Genomic DNA, 21,023 nt, shown 5'->3' with positions numbered 1-21,023 from the left:
TAGGAGGAAGGGGCGTCGTTTCCGGTAGGGAAGAGTGGAGGAGTGGAAAAAGGAAGAGAGAAATCGGGTGGAGTGCAAAGACGGGGGAAGACTTTGAGTGTAACTCCCGGTTGATTGGAGCTCGATGTTCCCGGTGAGGCTGGGGTTGCCCCCTTGCGCGGGAGAAGCTGGGTGGATTGGCCGGAAGCCGCCAATCGCCTCCAGTGGGCCGCTCAGCAACCGCACAGGCGCCCCACCGCTAACTGATCCCAAGAGGGAGCGCTACAGAGAGGCGGAAATCACCCGGAGGGACCGGCGCCGCTGAAATCTCGCGAGAGAGACCCCACTTCCTTCCTCTGCTTCTCCCTCCTCTTTACCCCGCCCCTATCCCTTCTCCCTCCCCCTCCCCCCTCCCGGGTCGGAGTGTCCCTGAGCCCCACGGGCCGGAGAAGCAGCGAGAGCAGCTATCCCCGCTCCCTCCCCCTCGCCTCACTCACCCCCAACCCCCGCTGAGCGAGGAGGAGCCGGAGGAGAGAAAGATGGCGGCGGCCGCCAGCACCCGCGGTGCCGTGGGGCCGCTCCGAGGAGCCTGAGAGACCCACAGAGGCTTCGCGGGAAGACGCGGCGGCGGAGGATGAGCCTGCAGAGCGCGCAGTATCTCCGGTGAGTGCCGAGGCCGGCCCGGTACGTAGCGGGGAGCGGGCCGAAGGTTGGGGCATGGAGCAACAGACACAGAGGTGGTATGTCCGGGGTGGCGGGGGAGTTGCTGTGTTCTCTCCTTCCCGGGCAGGGAGGCGGGGGCTGCGAGGATCAGCGGGAGGGGGCGGAGCAGGCACACACTTGGGTGCCTAGCCCCCGCGAGCAGGACTGAGTTCCAGCGGAGCCGGCTAGTCTCGGTGCGGAGAAGGAGGTTAGGGAAGCGTGAGAATGTGTGTGCGCGCGCCCCGGGTCGCGGGCTCTCTAGTGAGGGTTGGGGGGAGGCGGCGGCGACCCGGAGTGGAGGTGGGTGTGGAGGTGTCTGATCCCGGTGGCGGGGAAACGTGGTGTGTGGGATTGACTGGAGCGATGAATGGGGAGAAGACAAGGTGGAAGTCTGCACACCTGGGGTGTGTGTGGGGCCAGGGAGGGAGGACTAGAGGAGGGGGAGACTGCAGGAAGCTGGAGTTTGTTCTTCATTCTGGGGTTGGAAGTACTGAGGAATAATGTCATCTGTAGTTAGTTGGCGGAGTGCGGGTGGAGGGCATAAAGAAGGGAATGGGTGAGGAAGTGAGGAAAGAAGGAGGCACTACGGATGCGGTTGGGTTCCCCCGAAGAAACTGGGTTAGAATCAGTGCAGTCGGGAGATACCATTCTAAGAGTCGTGTGGATTCATTAGAGTGGTGTAAGGAACTTGTATGTCGAGGTAGAGTGACGTATGGGTGCAGAGTGAGAAAGTATGTGATGTGTATCTGGGGAGGGTTAAGGGGGCGATTGACACACATTGTAGGAGGAAGAAGATGCAGACACATTGGAACCAAGTACATGGTGGCGAGCGCATATTGCACCAGCTATTGTGCAGCTAGGAAGGTTCCATGGATGCAGAATAAGAGCTTGGAGGTAGAGGTAAACGAGGGTCAAAATCTTGATGACAGAGAAAAATAAGATTGTCAGAGCCTGGGATTAATTGGGGAGTTGCCACTGCTTAGAAAAGGGGAAGGAAGATCCAGAAACGGGTCCTTTTTGTCTTTCAGTAGCAGAACTAAGAAGGGCAGGTGTATGGGAAAATGATTTTAAAAGTGGTTTCATACCTTGTGGAGGAGGGAATTGGACGGGGTAGAAGTCTGAAATGAGCAGAAAAGTCACTTTAGCTGTTTAGTGAAGTGAAGGTATTGATATGTGAGTGGATCCCTGCATGTATGTTTCAAGAGAAGGTTTGCAGTTAGGTGATACATGAGGGTAGCTATTCTGCTTTTGAAAGTAGTAATCGTTTTATTAAGCAGTGTGTGTAGAGGAGGGAATGATGAGATCTTTCAAGTATGGTGGAATGCCTGAGTTTAATAACACATCATGTATGCTCAATAACTGTACAGTGGGCAGTTGGAATGATACCTGTATATCGAAGTCCTTTTTCTCCTTTATTATCCCTTTGTTGTTTAACATATCAGATAAGCTTAATAAATACAACTGTGGCAAAGATGTATGATAGATGCTATAGAGAGGAGATATGGAAACTATCAGGACAGTCCTTAATTTTAAGGAATTTGCAGATTAGTATATATTAGGAAAGTAAAATATGGTAAGGATCGTGAAAGATGCCAGTTTTATAAGAGTCCAAAGGCAAGAGATTACCTGAGCAATTGAGATGAATCAGGAAAAGTTTCCTTTGTTTATTTTCTCATTCATACACATGATTCATCAGTCATTTTGTTGATCACCTATATGGGAGGCATTATAATAACTTCTGAGAGTAGAAAAGTGAGAACTCCACCCTCCTCTTGCAGAGTTTACAGTTTGTTAGGCTTCAAGGAGAAAATGGCACTTAAAATGGACCTTAAGGATAAACAGTATTCTGAGAAGTGTGTATTGAGAAGGAGGAATCCAAATGTAAGGAAACTGAGCAGAGATATATGGAAAGGAGAGTTGGGTGCTGGGGGAGGTATTCAGTCCAGTTAAACAAGAATGTAAGGTGATGCAGCTGGAAAAACTTGAGAGTTTCATATCTTATTAAGTTTGACCCCCTTCTTTTTACAGATGAAGAAAGTATAGCCCAAAGAAGTTAAAATTGTTGAGGATCATATAGTTGGTATGTGAAAGCTCTAACTCAAATGTAGGTCTTCTAACTCCAGATCAGCTATACTGTGTGACATCCATTCTTTCCACAGGTATGGCTTGAGAGCTTACTGTATTCTAGGCACTGAGGATTCAGTGGTGAACCAAAGAGTGAACATGGGAAAGTATTTTCTAATAGAAGGATACAACAAATGAACATATGAACAGATAAATATGTTTACCAGGTGGTGACAAAGTACTAGGAAGAAAAATAAAGCAAGATAGGGATGTGCTGTTTTTTATAAACAAGCGTGGTCAGGGAAAGCCTATTTGATTAGGTGCCCATATTTGAGAGTATCTTGAATATTATGGTCTGTAGTTTATGGTTAAAATGGGTGGACAGTGGAGAATCTGAGATGATTTGTTTAGAAGGGAAATCACATGTTCATGGCTATGTATTAGGAAGATGAATCTGTGTAGTGGGCAGTTAAGGGTTAGAAATAAGGTGGTAGCAGTGGGACTGGAAAGGTATAATGAAAAGCAGATTGGGAGAGTGGTGGTATTTTTTTTTTTTTTTTGAGTGGTGGTATTTTTAATGGGAAGATCAGTTGGCTTTGAGAGGCTTCTGTGTTAATGTATCTTATGTCTTTAAAGTTAGCATGGTAAGGAAGACTTACCCTTAGGTTGCGGAATCAGTAGTAGACACCTTGAGATGAATTTAGTTCATTGAAGGCGGGAGAAAAGAATAAGAATGAACACAATTTTAGCCTAAATTTTCCAGCTAAAGTTGAATAGGCAAAACTGAACAGGCATAGGACCTGGAATCACTTAAAAATTCCTGAGAGCCAGTCTTTTCTCAATCTTGTTCATCTATCCTAAGTAAATAAAGCAAGTCTTAGGGCTAATAGTAGTCTGAGGCTAATGGGAAGAGATAATAAAGTAAGGCTTGCACCAGCCAGAATTTCCCTCTTTCTCTTCTTTAGATAATCATTCCAGTAAAGTGCTGTGAGTAACTAGTGGTTACCAGTGGGGATGGAGTGGGGTGCAGTATAGGGGTGGAAGAGTGGGAGGTACAAACTATTGGGTGTAAGACAGGCTCAAGGATGTATTGTACAACATGGGGAATATAACCAATATTTTGTAATTACTGTAAATGGAAAGTAACCTTTAAAAATTGTATTAAAAATTAAAAAATAAAGTCTGCTGTTAGAGACTATGTTCCGGGAAGCATTATGTTCACTTTCTTTTCTTTGATGCATATGGAACCATTGGTTTTTATAGACAACCCAGGGAGAATGCTGGGTATTGCTGAGTGAGCGTGGTTGGGGGTATAGCAGTTTTTCTTTGTGACTTTCACTTTAGGAAGAGTTTTGTTGTCTACCTTTGTCAGGGGTGTACAACCATGACTGGGCAATTTTTAGACTGCATAGCTACAGATCTTCCCTCATGTAGATGAAAATTAGTTTTGTCTCAGCTGAATTAATTTCTTAGAGTAAATGAGCTGGGGTGTCTGGTGTTGAAGTGGTGGGGTGGTAAGATGGCAGTTTCAAAAGAGTGAGAAATGAGGATGTGCAGTAAGAAGCATCAGTAAGACAAAGAAAGAGGGAATTCAACAGCAAGGGGACTGAATTGGTCTTGACTTGTAGAAGTAGAGCATAGATGAAAGGAGAGGAAACCTATCCTCTGGATGGGTGATGTTCTGGGCAAGAAAGGATGATGAAATTTTTTTTGTTAGAAGGGGAATGTCATTTTTTGAAATAGGAGACCCAATAAGACTCCTATCCAAATGATTAAGTTGAGAATACTTTTTTATATTTTATAAAAATAAGAAATGGTCTTAAATTTGGGGCTTCTAGACTGTATAACATTGGAAATTTAATACTCGGATTGAAAATTTCAGTGTTTTCTCTTTTGATTTATGATAAAATGGAAAGATTTGTAAAGACTTGGACATCTTTGTTGAGTAAAAGAATAGGGTGTATTGAATATAGTTCACTTGAGAAGGGTGGAAGAAGGGTGAGGCCATAGAGAAGATAGTAGGTGAGGTATAATTTCATGCTTTAAGAGAATAGCACTTGAAAGAATAGAAATATGGAAATTAACATGTCAAAGTTGGAAAAATGGGTGGGGGAAGTATTGAAGTACCATACAGGAAAGGTATCATTGAAGTTGTTTTGGAAGATGAGATAGTGGAATAATCATAGCCATAGGGAATACCAAACAGGTCAAATCTGATGGTACAAGGTGGCACCGGTGCCACTGAATGACATCTGCTGTGACTGTGGGAGGCAACTGTTCATACTCCCCTCCCTCTTTCCTCCAGTGTTCTCCTCTTTTTATCTTTAATTTCTTTTTATGCTGAAGGTTTTCCTGTGGGATCCACTTGAAGTTGATCCCTGGCGTTAGACCACTGACAGGAAAGGCCTACAAATCGTCTGTTTTGTTAGAAATTTTTTGCATGATACCTCTATGGGTGGAGAGGTGCATTCCAGTTGCACATTTCTTTGTCAGAAACTTTGTTACCAGAAGTAGAATATAACATCCACAAGGTTGTTTTTCTGAGACAGCAGAAAAATGGCTGTCATTTAAGTACTAATTAAAATATCCAGTATATTGTAAGATAAAATATGTCACTGTAAATCTTGAGACAGAGGGAGGTAAAGGGAGGGGATGAGACTGGATAAATTAACAAGCAGAGTCTTATTGTAGCCTGGGGAGGCGAACAAGGTCATGGGATCATTTGGGAGAAATAAATATACTAAATAGGGTGGGCTCCAGGTTCTGGAAGAATCTGGTAATGCTGGACTGGATATTCACTGTTGCTAGAAGCTTCAAGAAGTCCTATAGCACACACTGATATTAATTCACATGGTTGAGAAGTCGCCCCCTGACCCATCCAGCCCCCTCCCACTCCCATGCCCAGGATTTAAAATAGCTTTGGTCCCAGAAAATCAGCCAAACATAGCCGATTTACCAAACATGGGAAAATTGTTTGAAAAAAAAATGACCCTCTCTTGAGGCTTTATAAGTCTATTTTTTGTTATAATAATGTTAATAGCATTTTACCTGCTTGGATATTAACAGGCTAAATTATTTTGGCAGTTAATTTCTGCCTCCCTTGTGGTTTCGGTTGGATTCAAAATGTATACTTCCTGTCCTAGCCTGTGTTTCCTTGCTTTCTAACAGCTGCTATGTTTTACCTTCATGGTAGATGAAGCGTTTGCTGAGTTTTTGTATTGTTTTGTAAGATATGTTATAATAAGATATGGACCCACTAGTGTAGCAAGTTTGTCATGAGGCAATTTTGGGGTGGAGGGGAGTTCAGCCTTGAAAAGGGATAGTTTGTTTTATGGTGGAGAAATACCATTCGCAGCCTCCAACTACATCTCTAAACGTGGCTAGCCTTTCAGATTTTTGTTATTGGTGGCATGCATGAGTACCTGAAAGTTTAGGTGGGTTTGTTTAACTGATTGATCTTTTTCAGAGAATACACTATTAAGCAGATATCTTTTGGATGGTGGATTGTTCATCTGTAGGTGGGTATTTTGGCAGATGGTCATCACATATTGCCATTTAAGTTTTGTAATCAAGCTATATTTTAATTTAGTTGCTGAATTGTTGTGGATAGACTTAACAGTGATCTAGGAGGTTACATATAACTAAGAAGGGCTAATCAACAGTTACAGAAAAATACAGGGATGGCATTTTGGCAAACATGTCACATGGTAAGTGAGAACTTGTAACCAACTCCTTTCTTGTTAACATGTAAGTGGAGCTGCTTAGGCAGGTTGTTTTCACCTTCCCTGAGACCCAGTTTTTAAGTCAGTGGAAAGAGTAGGTGATTACGTTAAGAAAACTTTAGGAATCTCAGGTAGGCTAAGTAACAGTGTTGTTCAGGGTTTGTGCTAGATAATTCCTTGTTGCAGGGTGCAATCCCGTGCATCGCAGGATGTTTAACAGCATCCCTGGCCTCTACCCACTAGATGCCAGTATCATTCTCCCCAATTTGTGACAACCAAAATGTTTCCACATGTTGCCAGAAGTTCCCTGTGGGTGCAGATTCACTTAGATTCATGTTTTTTTCTTCCCTTAAAGCCACAGATTACTTCCAAGTCTTCTCTTAGCAGTTTTCTCTTAGGTAGTGATAGGCTAGTTACTATGTTTAGACTTCACCCATAGAAACTTGTACAAGTTTTAAATATATTTTTTTAAAAGTTGTGTTTTATTTTACTGGCAGTTATTGAACACTTACTATGTGCAAAGCACAATTATAGGGGCTTTGCCTATGGGAAACTCAAAGATACTAGAGAAAGACATTTAAGTAACTGTAATAGTGGATGAACTGGTAAGTGATATGATAGAGAAACAGGTACTGTGTAAGTTTAGGGAAAAAGAACTTTATTCCAACGGAGTTGGGGTGAGGAAGGTATCTCGGAGGAGGTGAGACTTTATCTGGGTTTTGAAATATGGATGGGACTTTTAAAAAGTGGATTATTGGGTAAATTGACATTTCAGGCATCTCATGGCTCCTTTATTCCAAATACATTTTTAAAAATTTTATTCACTCCCATTTAATATATGACATTAGAACTCTGGCCAGGCCTTTCTAAGTTTTTCTTGCATAAGATTGGTTATGGACAGAGAGCTAGAGATATGTGAAGTGGTGGTTCCTGAAGACTTGATGGCTGGTATAGGTCTCAAAAAGGGAAAAACAGTTTGGCTAGTAGAGTCCTGCAGAATGCCTTTCTTTACCTCTGCTCTTGCTTATATATTATTCCTCCAGAACCTTATTTCAGATGTGCTGTCTCTCTTCTTTTAGTCTTTTTAATTATTTCCTTTACTAGTCTTCTCTTTTGTGGACCAATATCAGCCTTCTGTTAAAAATTCTTTCCTGTTCCCGTTTTCCTTTTAAGCTCTGTCCTTCCTTACCTTTCCTTTATGGCTAACAATTTCAAGTGTGCCCTGTACTGTGTTTTCTCTTTTTTTTTTTTTTTTTTTTTTTGCGGTACGCGGGCCTCTCACTGTTGTGGCCTCTCCCGTTGCGGAGCACAGGCTCCGGACGCGCAGGCTCAGCGGCCATGGCTCACGGGCCCAGCCGCTCCGCGGCAGGTGGGATCTTCCCGGACCGGGGCACGAACCCGTGTCCCCTGCATCGGCAGGCAGACTCTCAACCACTGCGCCACCAGGGAAGCCCTCTTTTTCCTTTTATTTACCATCTTCTTTTCCTTAGTCCCTTGTAATCCAGCTATTTTTCCTTAGCACTTTATTGGAATTAACCTTTCCAAAGATGCCAAAGACCTAATGGCCAAATTCATCCATTGATTGTTTTCCTCTCTTTCACACACAGACTTTTACTCTCCTTTCTCTGTCTTTCTGTGTCCCTCTCATATCCATCCATCCATCCCATCAGTAAACATTCAGTTTGCACCAAGATATATCCCAGGTCCCTGGAGATGAAATGAGAATATACCCTCAAGTAGTTTTACCAGGCCTATAAGTAAATACATAATTACCACATAGTTCATAGCTGCTATGATGTACGCACAGCGGCCGTACAGAAACCTCGTGAGCTCTGTTGTTTTTAGCACTGAGATTCTGATTCTTATTTTATCTTACTTTCCTGGTCCACCTCACCCCACTTATGGCAAAAAGAAAAGCATGGCCATATTCCTCTATTTTCTTTTAACATTTTTTTTCCTCAGAAATCACGGTACTTTGCTGTCACCCCATCATCATTGTTTAAAATCTGTCAGGCACCTACTTAGTATAAATCATTGTGCTAAGTCCTGCAGAGACAAATTGGTAAAAGATATCATGCCTGCCATTCAGAGAGTTTATAAACTATTTAGTGAAATAGGCATAAGCATAGGATCATACATAACAAAGTGCAATTGAGTATAGTGAGTATAGTGGTTTAGAGCAGAGGTCCCCAACCCCCGGATCACCATCGGCCCGTGGCCTGTTAGGAACCGGGCTGCACCTCAGGAGGTGAGCGGCTGGTGAGCGAGCTAGCAAACCTTCACCTGTACTTACAGCCACTCCTCATCACTTTCATTACCACCTGAGCTCTGCCTCCTGTCAGCATTATGGTGAGTTGTGTAATTATTTCATTATATATTACAATGTAATAATAATAGAAATAAAGTGCACAATAAATGTAATGCACTTGAATCATCCTGAAACCATCCCACCCCCAATCCGTGGAAAAATTGTCTTCCATAAGACCAGTCCCTGGTGCTAAAAAGGTTGGGGACCAGTGGTTTAGAGCATGGTCTCTGGGGCAGAACTGCCTGGATCCAAAGCACAGCTCTAACACTTACTAGCTGTATTACCTTGAGCAAGCTGCTTAAGTTTTCTGTACCTCAGTTTCCACATCTGAAAAGTGAGGGTAGTAGTAGCATCTATCCCTTAGAGTTACAAAGGTCAAGTGAGTTAACTTGTAAAGTGCTTGGGATAGTTCTGGCATATAGTAAGCATGTAAGTTTTAGCTATGTGTCAATATAAGGCCTGGAATTTAGCCACTGGCACTGACTAATTGATAATTTTGCACCTCTGCCTTCTGGACATTCCTAATTTTAGAAGTCTTTCTGTCACAGCAAAGTCAGCACTCTTAAAGGTAAACTGTTAATTAATCCTTACCCTTCTCTTCTCCCCTATCCCTCATGTTTTCTCATTTTCCTCATTGGTGCTGCCACTCCCCATCCTCCCATTCAGGTTTAAAACCTTGCAGTCATCTTTGAGTTCTCCCAGTTTGTTCCTCACCCTCTTCCACACATACACCACTTTGGAAATGCTGCCTTCCTGTTGTCTGTTCTTTTCTATTTCCAGCACTGTCAATTTATATATATAACTGTTGAAATAGTATTCACCTTGTACCTTGCCTGCAGTTCTTCGAAGTAGCAAGAAGAAAGCATTGACTTTGGGTTTTTAAACACTACCCACTACTTTCTCTGTTTTTGAACTAACAACATCTCTGGGTCTTGATTTCTTTATCTTTTTTTTTTTTTTTTTGCGGTACGCGGGCCTCTCACTGTTGTGACCTCTCCCGTTGCGGAGCACAGGCTCCGGACGCGCAGGCTCAGCGGCCATGGCTCACAGGCCCAGCCGCTCCGCTGCATGTGGGATCTTCCTGGACCGGGGCATGAACCTGCGTCCCCTGCATCGGCAGGCGGACTCTCAACCACTGCGCCACCAGGGAAGCCCATGATTTCTTTATCTTTAAATTGAACATTGATCTCATAAAATTGTGGTCAGCCTTTAAAAAAAAAAAAAAAGTTCACATATGTTTACTAAATTCCGGTTCTCCTTCAGACTCCACCACCTGTCCCCCCCCCACACCCCCGCCAATTAATTTTGCATTGCTTCTATTTACAAGCATTTGTATGTGGCTTTCCCTCACTTCAGCTCCTTAGTTTGGCATTCTTGGCCTTCCATAAAATGACCCTCGTCTATCTCTGTCACATGATATCTCCTTACCTCTTGAAAAGAGTCAAGTGCCCTAGCTAGAGTAACCTACTCATTGTCTTCTAAACATGGTTTATCCACTCCTGCTTTAATCTGTCTTCCAAGGCCATTTCCCCTGCAGGAGGTACTATCCTCCACTCTCTTAAGTTTCACCTTCTGTGGGAAAATTTCATATCCACCCGGGTGATTTCTGCAGTCATTGACTTTCTGTAGCATTTCCTGTCTCTCAGTCATTTGGTACTTATAATTTCTTAAATTTCTAGTGACCTCTTTTTTTTATGTACGTGAATTATCTCTGCAGCTAGACTGAGTATGATAGAGATCATGTCTCAGCAATTTTTAAATGCGTAATGTACATAATGGGTGTTGAATAGAGTTTTCATGCTTTGTTTCATTTTTGCAAAACATTTATGGATTACTTACGGATGCCAGTGCTAGGCTCTAAGAATATAAAGGCAAATGAACTGATTTTTGTTTCTTAGGCTAGTGGTCTCCTGAGGGAGATGGATGTTGCACAGATATTTCAATATACAGTTGGCCCTCTGTATCTGCAGGTTCCACATTCGTGGATACAACCAACTGCGGATGGAAAATATTGGGGAAAAAATTTTTCAGAAAGTTCAAAAAGCAAAACTTGAATTTGCCAAGTGCAGGCAACTGTGTACGTAGCATTTACATTGTATTTACATCTATTTACATAGCATTTACATTGGATTAGGTATTATAAGTAATCTAAAGATGCTTTAAAGTATACAGGAGGATGGGGAGGATGTACAAAGGCTGTATGCAAGTACTATACCATTTTATATAAGGGACTTGAGCATTTGGGGATCAATCCCCTGCTGATAGCAAGGGGCAGCTGTAATGTGGTAAATACCAAGGTGAATGTTTTCAAGGGATGCCATGAGTATATTGAGGGAAGTGGAACTTTTACTGCCCGGGAGTTCAGAGATAGCTTCTGGAGTTGAACTCAAGAGGTCAGTCTTACAGGATGAGTAGGATTAGTCAGGTAAAGAAAGAAGAGAAGCTCTACCGGCAGCATCCGACAGCAGGATGTCTCACAGGAAGTTCTCCACTCCCAGGCATGGGTCCCTGGGCTTTCTGCCTCGGAAGCGCAGCAGCCGGCACCACGGGAAGGTGAAGAGCTTCCCCGAGGATGACTCTTTCAAGCCCGTGCACCTCACAGCCTTCCTCGGCTACAAGGCTGGCATGACCCACATTGTGAGGGAGGTTGATAGGCCAGGGTCCAAGGTGAACAAGAAGGAAGTTGTGGAGGCTGTGACCATTGTGGAGACGCCACCCATGGTCATTGTGGGCTACATGGAAACACCTCGAGGCCTCCGGACCTTTAAGACCATCTTTGCTGAGCACATCAGTGATGAATGCAAAAGACGCTTCTATAAGAACTGGCATAAATCTAAGAAGAAGGCCTTCACCAAATACTGCAAGAAGTGGCAGGATGTAGATGGCAAGAAGCAGCTGGAGAGGGACTTCAGCAGCTTGAAGAAGTACTACCAGGTCATTCATGTCATTGCCCACACCCAGATGCGCCTGCTTCCTCTACGCCAGAAGAAGGCCCACCTCATGGAGATCCAGCTGAACGGAGGCACTGAGGCCGAAAAACTGGACTGGGCCCGAGAGAGGCTAGAGCAGCAGGTCCCTGTGAACCAAGTGTTTGGGCAGGATGAGATGATTGATGTCATTGGGGTGACCAAGGGCAAAGGCTACAAAGGGGTCACCAACCGTTGGCACACCAAGAAGCTGCCCTGTAAGACCCACCGAGGGCTGCGCAAGGTTGCCTGTATTGGGGCGTGGCGTCCTGCACGGGTGGCCTTCTCTGTGGCTCAGGCCGGGCAGAAAGGCTACCATCACCACACCGAGATCAACAAGAAGATCTACAAGATTGGCCAGGGCTACCTCATCAAGGATGGCAAACTGATCAAGAACAATGCCTTTACTGATTATGATCTGTCTGACAAGAGCATCAACCCTCTGGGTGGCTTTGTCCACTACGGTGAAGTGACCAATGACTTTGTCATGATCAAAGGCTGCGTGGTAGGAACCAAGAAGCAAGTGCTCACCCTTGCCAAGTCCTTGCTGGTGCAGACCAAACAGCGGGCCCTGGAGAAGATAGACCTTAAGTTTATTGACACCACCTCCAAATTTGGCCATGGCTGTTTCCAGACTGTGGAGGAGAAGAAAGCGTTCATGGGACCACTTAAGAAGGACCGAATTGCAAAGGAAGAAGGGGCCTAATGTCAGAACAGATTATACAGCTGGTAGAATCTCAATAAAGTTATTTTCCAGTGGGGGGAAAAAGAAAGAAGGGAAGAATGTAGCAGGCAGAATGAGTAAATGCTTGGGGACTGTGTGTTGGAGGAACTCTAAATCTCGTTGTGCATTTCCTTTGGGAGTCTAAGGTGCTCTTTCAATAAACCTTTCATTAGTCTTATGGGAATAATTTATACTTAAATGGCTGATGTTTGTTGTATGTATTTCTACTAGAATATGAAGAGATGAGAAATTTATGTAATGCCTCCAGTATTTCCTTTAAGATACATAAATATTTAAATTTCCTTTCCATGTTTTTGACAGTAGCCTCATCTTAGGCAAAAGTTAGTTATTTGGAACATTATTAAATTATTATGGGGGGAGTTTTAATGAATACATGAAAATTCTGAAAATAACTGAGTTTATAGACTTATTTTATAGAATCCCTCACCTGTTGAGATCAAACATGGAAGGCGGAGGTACGGAAAGGAGTTCTGTAGCATTGGGCGATGAGATCAGAACATTAAGTGAAGTCTCTTTGGATTTAACTTTTTCAAATCTGTCATAAAGAAAAAAAACCGTTGTAGACCCTTTTGATCATTAACATTTTGTTCCCACAGTTCTTGATGGCATTTTCCCTTCTGTAGTGTCTGTCTTAAGTGAGAAGCATGATTCTGAAATCTATTATATTTAAAGAATTGCTGTATTGATGCATTAATATCCTCAGTCTATTTCCAAAAACTCCATGGGTTCACTGACCATGTTGAGTCCTTTTTCCATCCCTCCTCTTCCCAAAGCCCTACTATTTCAGTACTATGTTAGTTGGAATATAGTATATTAGAATGCGTTTTACTAATACTGCTTCTTAGAAAGGTCATGAATTATTATTTAGTTCTTCACCAGGCAACAACTAACCAAATTTTCTTTGAGATACTGTGTGGTGATGAGATATAAGATAATCAGAGTAAAATGGAATTGGAAGATGGTATTCAAAGAAAAGATGAGTTAGGGGTATACTTACTTGAAAATTTTTTTATTGCTGGTGGGAAAAGATAAAAAGCATAGTGCTAAGAGAACCACCACAGGATGAATTTGGATATAAAAAGTATCTTAGGGCATCTGCAAAATTTTGTACTTCTGCACACATACGCAGTTTGTGTAGATATTTTAAAGTGAAAATTTTGTGTTTTAATATCTAAAATACATATTTCTCAAATTCTGCTTAGTTTAGGGAATTCCCTGGCGGTCCAGTGGTTAGGACTCTGTGCTGTCACTGCCGAGGGCCTGGGTTCAATCCCTGCTCAGGGAACTAAGGTCCCACAAGCCACACAGCGCGGCCCCCCCCCCAAAAAAAAAGAAAATTCTGCTTAGTTTAGATAACTGAAATAATAACATTATTTGTCTAAAATAATCATTAGTTTTGCTTTGCTTTTCCATGAAAAAAGGTCAGAATATTAAGAAGCACAACTCAAAGGTTAAGGCATATTGGTCATAGATTCTGAAAATGTTAACATGTTAGTCACTTGCTAATTAAAAATATGTTAATTAATTTTAAAAAAAGAAAAAATATGTTAATTAGGTTGTCTGTAAACCAATACAGGGTTTTTTTTGGCTTCCTATGAAAACAACATAGTGTAGTGAGTTGAATGAGCAAAGCCTTTGAATTAAGATTGGCCTAGTTTGTATTTAGGTTGTCCTGAGTTCAGATCCCAGCTCTGCTGTGTGACCTTAAACCTCTCTAGTTTTAGCTCTTTGCTCTGTATTTTACTGTCTATAAAATGACAATGATAGAAGTATTGGGAGAATTACATGGGAAGATGTATATATAAAACCCACCATAGTTCTAGGTGGGTAAAGAGCCTAATTTATGCATTGTTTTCATGTTCTGCATTTCTGAATATGAATATATACCTTAAAACTTGTAGTCTTTGAGTTGGTTGGCAGCAATTGTGCCTTAAATGGGTATAAGGTAGTTGACAGGTCTTAACTGTGAAGTAGGCTGTTTTATTCCTCAAGAGTATCATCTTACATTTTACTAGTGCTTTATACTTTTCAGAATGCTTTTATATAATTGTTTTCTTAAGTTCTTCTATCCAATAACCTTACATAACTGGATTGGCATTTTGTAGAGAAGGAAAATGAGTACCTCATTAGTGGCAGAGTTGGCATTGGCCGTAATCTGCTCCCTCCTTGTCCACTGTGCACACTTGGGCAGTGCTTTTAAAAATGAAAAATTTTCCCTTTTGGTATCTGTTTGTCATTGATGCTGTCAAGTGGTATAATATATATATAATTTAGATGATTCACAATTAGTGTTTGCAGATTCATATATTAGAAAACATATTTCTTAAAAATTACTTTAGTTTTTTAAAATTTCACGTGTAATATAGATCTGGTTCTTGCCACTTCTGCATCCAGGAAAGTAATACATACTTGTTTTAAACAAAACAAAACCCAGAAAATTTTAAGAGTGATCATATAACAGTGAAAGAGAGTGCTAATTATTGCTGGGACATCAGGCATAAATCTGGACTGTTCGAGGCACACAGGAACTTATAGTCACCCTACCATCCAGGGTTGTGTAGCCTTTCAGTTATTTTTTTATATGTATATTAGCATTCACATACTTGTATAAACATATGTATGTATTTAGTTTTAACAACTGGGATTGTTCTCATTACAAAAGTTTGTAATCTTTTGTCACTTGACATTTTATCAAAGACATGTTCATAATTATATATCTAAAGCATCATTGGAAACGTCAGCATGCTGAAAATTACAGTACTGTAATTTTCTAAACTGAATTCCTAACAGTGAAAATGTGTGTTGTTACCAATACTTTATTATTATTTAAAAATGCTGTAATGAACATCCTGGTACACACATATTCTTGTGCATGCTTATTTGAATGACAAGATATGCACATTTCAAAATATTTTGTTAAGCGTGGTAGGCAGGCCATGTAACACGCCTCCCAAAAGACGTCTACATCCTGATCCCCAGAACTTATGAATATATTATGTTACATGGCAAGGGGAAAGAAATTAAGGTTACTAATCAGCTGACCTTAAAATAAAGAGATTATCATGGATTTTTTGGTGGGCCCAGTGTAATCACAAGAATCCTTTAACTGTGGAAGAAGGAGGCAGAAGAATCAGAACCAGAGAGATATGACTTCCCTGGTGGCACAGCGGTTAAGAATCTGCCTGCCAATACAGGGGACACGGGTTCAAGCCCTGGTCCGGGAAGATCCCTCATGCCATGGAGCAACTAAGCCTGTGTGCCACAACTACTGAGCTTGTGCTCTAGAGCCTGAGAGCCATGACTGCTGAGCACACGTGCCACAGCTACTGAAACCCACGCACCTAGAGCCCATGCTCCACAACAAGGGAAGCCACCGCAGTGAGAAGCACACGCACTGCAACGAAGAGTAGCCCCTGCTCGCCTCAACTAGAGAAAGCCCGCGTGCAGCAACAAAGACCCAAAGCAGCCAAAAAATAAGTAAATAAATAAATTTAAAAGAAAAGAAAAGAACCACAGAGGATAACATCCTGTTGGAATGGAAGGGGGTCACAAGCCAAAGAATGCAGGTAGTCTCAATAACAAGGAAAACGCAAAAACTAGGTTTCTTCCCTAGAGCCTCCAGAAAGCAGCACAGCCATGGTGATACCTTGATTTTTACCGAGACTCACTCAGGCTTCTGACTTTCAGACCTGTAAGAGAATAAAATTTGTGTTGTTTTAAGCCACTAAATTAGCGGTAATCTGTTACAGCAGCAATGGGGAAATAATGCCTGGTAGATGTTGCCAGAAAGTTTGTACTGTTTATTCTGGCCCTAGCAGTGTTTGAAAAGTACCTGTTTCTGTACATCCTCATCAGTACTGAAGGTCTCATGATCTCACCTTTTTTTTGAAGCAGATTCCTTGATGTCTTTACTTGTATTACACACAGACAAGTCTATCCAATACTCTAGCATTTCCCAGAGTGTATTCCGCTGAACACGGGAAGTTCATATATGTTAGGGTTCTCAATATATCCGAGGCAAAATAAATTTCAAAATACGGGGTTAAACTGGATTCTTTATGTAAGACTTCTCATAGTTTGTAACATGCTAATGTGTATTATGAACCTCCAAGAGGGAGATAGAGGTTGGGGTTTCCAAAGCTATGTCACAGCTCATAGAACTGATGTTTTCTTAGAACACTCTTTAAAATGCAGCTCTCCTTTTTCTTTTCTTTTCTCTCTTAATCTTTCTCTTTAATATATTAACCTTTATGTATGTCCATATTATATCTTAGACTTTATTCTTCAGAATTCTTCTACCTCTAAAGTCTTACATTCAACCATTCCATTTTGACCACAGCCTGATCCGCATTAATCCAGCTGCTTCTCTGTTCAGGACTTCCAGTGTAGATTCCAAATTTTTCGCTATTAGTCACTTCCTGCTTTTTTCTTTTCTTCCTCCTCCTGTTTTTGCTCTTCTGCCCATTTTTTGATATATTACTTTAACCTGTCTTACCAGTATCCTCAGTCCTCTTGTCCTCCCAGCTCACTTGTCTAGGAAAATCTGCTCTGAATGATTCTGAAAATATGCTTCTTTGGGTATTATGGATAGCCTCACTGGAAAAAAAATCTTACAGACTGGCCAGTTGTTTAAATGCAGTCTTCCACTTCAATACCTATTAGTTGATTTTCCCCCCAGTTTTGCCCATTTCTTTACAGTAGTTAAACTTTTGCTGTTTTCTTGAAGTTTTACTCTCAGCAAATGGTCTTTATTTGAACATAAAAATAAAAACCTTTTGGTGGGACTGATCTGCTTCCTGTTCCTTCCTCTCCTAGTCCTTGCCTCTGTCGCTCTTAGAAAGGAAAAGGTTCTCATCTTCCTTATTAAGGAGGTTTTCTTTGTTTTTGCTCTGGATCTCATAGACTTTTTTTTTTTTTTTTTTAATTTACTTTTGGCTGCGTTGGGTCTTCATTTCTGATCACGGGCTTTCTTTAGTTGCGGCGAGCTGGGGCTACTCTTTGTTGCGTGTGCGGGCTTCTTATTGCGGTCTTGCTGTGGAGCATGGGCTCTAGGTGTGTGGGCTTCGGTAGTTGTGGCCCACAGGCTCTAGAGCGCAGGCTCAGTAGCTATGGAGCATGGGCTTAGTTGCTCCACTGGCATGTGGGATCTTCCCGCACCAGCGCTCGAACTTGTGTCCCCTGCGTTGGCAGGTGGATTCTTAACCACTGCGCCACCAGGGAAGCCCACAGACTTTTTTTTATATTCAACCTTTTCCCTCCTTAATTGGAGCTTTGTCATAAACATTTGAGCAAGCTTCCCTTAACCTGTCCTTCCCTAGCATTTGTTCTATATTTATCTTCCCCATTTATCACCTTATAAACATGGTCTATACTGACTCCCTCAACCCATTGTTCTCTGGTTTCTACCCCTACCTTTCCACTGAAACTATACTTGGTCAGGTCACCAAAGGCTTCTGTTTTTAACTCCAAAGACTCTTTTTTTAATTGAGGACAGGGACTGTTTTGCTAACACTTGTATCCCTAAGGCCTCTGCAGTGCCTGATGCATAGTGGAATCTTTGCATATATTTGATGAATATTCATTCAAAGCATGTATGAATGTATTTCAGTTTACTAATGTCTGTTATGACTCTTTGCTCTGGCCTTGTTTATGTCTTCATGTGTTTCCTTGTTTTGTTTTGTTTTCTAACTCTATTTGAATTTGGTACTTTTTCTATTTGTCTTTTTCTTGTTATGTTCAGGATAATTCTTATATCGAAAGCTGTTATCTCTCATGGGATTTACCTTGTCAGTGTGTTACTTTGCTTTCAAAAGTGGAGCTATATTATCAGAAAGTTTAGCCTGATACTCCAAATATGAGCATTAGCCAAGCACAGCACTTAAAGGTATAGTGATTTAAGAGTAAGACCTTTACTTTCTGGCAGCCCTGAGTTTGAAAACGGGGTGTATGATCTTGGGTAAGTTATCTAACCTTTTGATTCCAGTTTCCTCAGTGTTAGAATGGAAATAATATGTTTCCTAGGGTTTGAGAAGGAATAAATTAGATAACAGAGTAAAAGTTCTTAGCATGGTGCCTTATACCTGGTTAAAAAAAGAAGCAGTAGGACTTCCCTGGTGGCGCACCGGTTAAGAATCCGCCTGCCAATGCAGGGGACACAGGTTCGAGCCCTGGACCAGGAAGATCCCACATGCCGCGGAGCAGCTAAGCCGGTGCGCCACAACTACTGAGCCTGCGCTCTAGAGCCCGCGAGCCCCAACTACTGTGCCTAGAGCCCGTGCTCTGCAACAAGAGAAGCCACCAGAAGGAGAAGCTTGCACACCACAATGAAGAGTAGCCCCCACTCACTGCAACTAGAGAAAGCCTATGCGCAGCAACAAAGACCCAACGCAGCCAAAAATTAAATAAATAAATTTTAAAAAAACAGAAGAAGAAAGTTACATTTACTTACATGTTTATTATTTCTGACACTCCTCATCTCTTTGTGTAGTTCCAGGTTTCCATCTGGTACCATTTTCTAACAGCCTCAAGAGCTTGTTTTTAATATTTCTTATGGTATTGATCTATTGGCATCAAATTTTCTCAGCTTTTGTGTTTCTAAAAATATCTGTTTCACCTTCAGTTTTAAAGGATATTTTTGCTGGATATAAAATTATAGATTGATAGGATTTGGGGTTTGTTCTTTTTTTTTCTTTCACTAGTTTAAAGATATTATTCCATTATCTTCTGGCTTGCATTTTTTCTGATAAGAATTTTGCCATTATTCTTATCTTTATTTTTTTCTCTGCCTGCTCTTAAGATTTTCTCTTTATCATTGCTTTTCAGCCATTTGATTACAGTGCCTTTGTATGGTTTTCTTTTGTGCTCAAATGCTCAAAGTTTATTGAGCTTCTTGGATATCTGGGTTTATAACTTTCATCAGATTTGGAAAATATTCCGTCATTAACTTTTCAGATATTTTTTTGTGTAATTGATATGAGCCAGATATGGTATAAACTCTTAATTTCTTTGGATCTGCTGCCTAAGTCAGCTAGTAATTTGATTTTGTTAATATGCTATAGAATTGTATGTTATTTACTGTACATTTTGCAACTAAAGAGGTTTTTTTTTTTTTCTTCTTGTTTAGCAAAGAAGAACTTAAAAAGTGGGTTTTGTGTGATGTTGGAATCACAGTGAGGCTAGGCTGTATCTTTCCTTTGGGGAGCAGTGTGGGAGAGAATAATAAAATTTGTTTGATCTTTATTTTAGATGGTATCTAAGAAAGTTGTATAGCATGAAGATTTGTCCACACAGATATCATCTCCCCTTTTTTACCATGTATTCAAGAACTCTTTCTATGAATAGCTATTGCCCTAAGCTGCAGTGCAAATTATTTGTAGTGATGACTTAGGGTCACTCCAAGGAATGTTCTGCTGTTGCCATTGAAGTCTGGGTATGTTTATTTTTCCTATATAATTTATGTAAGAAAATATAGTAAACCTGTGTTGTCAATTGTCTTATTAATCAAAAATTTCTAGAAATTAGGATTTTTGTTTTGCATTGTGATGAGGAGGAAGAGAGTGGGAAGAAGAACTAGAGAGACCTCTGGGACAGAATGTATACCAGAGGCTAAAACCAATAAGATTTCCTGGAGAAGAGTTTTTCAGGTTTAAGGAAAAGGGGAATATGGGTGGGTCTTATGCTTTTAAATAGGCAAACTCTGAATAAAATCATAAGCAATAAAATAGTCACAAATTAGTGTTGTTTTTTTTTTTTGGCTGCATTGGGTCTTCGTTGTTGCGCATGGGCTTTCTCTAGTTGCGCTACCCTTTGTTGCCTTGTGGGGGCTACCCTTTGTCGCAGTGCACAGGCTTCTCATTGCGGTGGCTTCTCTTGTTGCAGAGTATGGGCTCTAGGCGCACGGGCTTCAGTGGTTGTGATGCACAGGCTCGGTAGCTGTGGCTCGTGGGCTCTAGAGTGCAGGCTCAGTAGTTGTGGCACGGGCTTAGTTGCTCCGCGGCATGTGGGATCTTCCCAGACCAGGGATCAAACCCGTGTCCCTACGTTGGCAGGTGGATTCTTAACCACTGCACCACCAGAGAAGTTCCACAGTTTAGTTTTGAACATGTGAATTGTTGAAAATTGAGGTCTGTATTGCATCATGGAATAATGAATAAACGAAGTTTAGGTTCTGGAATTCTGATACACCTGGATTTGAACCCCACTATCTTTGTGATTTGGGGCAAATTTCCTAAAATCTCTGAGCCTTTGTTTCTTTATTTATTTATAAAATTGGAAAAATAGTAGTTACCTCAGGTTGCTATGAAAATTAAATCGATAATGGTTTATGTAATCCACTTGTCGATTACCTAGATCCCCAGTGATTATTAGTTTTCTTTATATATTCACCTTAAATTTTATTCTTTCATTCAGGGACCTTTTAAACATTTATAATATTTAAACAAACCCCTATGGCATTCATGAGACTATACTAATGAGCTTGGGTTTTGTCATGAGGTATTTTCTCCCAGTCTTTTTCACTGAAGTACAACTAAAGTCAC

General features: G+C 41.4%; 2 protein-coding genes across 6 annotated transcripts in view; both read left to right on the top strand.

The window, feature by feature from the left end:
- The first annotated feature begins 422 nt into the window (after positions 1-422).
- SMG7 (SMG7 nonsense mediated mRNA decay factor) overlaps positions 423-21,023 on the top strand; it is a 69,092-nt gene continuing 48,491 nt past the window's right edge. For 4 of the 5 annotated variants that reach the window (XM_082834480.1, XM_082834481.1, XM_082834477.1 and 1 more), the window contains exon 1: positions 423-642. In XM_082834480.1, coding sequence (XP_082690606.1) covers positions 614-642 — 29 coding nt within the window. In that variant the 5' untranslated portion in view covers positions 423-613. The remainder of the gene's footprint in view (positions 643-21,023) is intronic. The other variant, XM_082834476.1, reaches the window with a different exon arrangement.
- LOC309957503 (large ribosomal subunit protein uL3-like) lies at positions 10,956-12,548 on the top strand. The gene has a single exon (XM_082832786.1). It carries the CDS (start codon positions 11,245-11,247, stop codon positions 12,445-12,447), a length of 1,203 nt encoding a protein of 400 aa, XP_082688912.1. The 5' UTR covers positions 10,956-11,244; the 3' UTR covers positions 12,448-12,548.

Source organism: Leucopleurus acutus, assembly GCF_964270905.1.
Source record: "Leucopleurus acutus genome assembly, chromosome: 2".
Taxonomy (NCBI): domain Eukaryota; kingdom Metazoa; phylum Chordata; class Mammalia; order Artiodactyla; family Delphinidae; genus Leucopleurus; species Leucopleurus acutus.
The sequence above is the reverse complement of the archived record's forward strand: the minus strand, read 5'-3'. Positions and strand labels throughout refer to the sequence as shown.

Excerpts from the sequence above, each read along its gene's own strand:
- LOC309957503 (XM_082832786.1), top strand. The coding sequence starts at position 11,245 with ATGTCTCACAGGAAGTTCTCCACTCCCAGGCATGGGTCCCTGGGCTTT.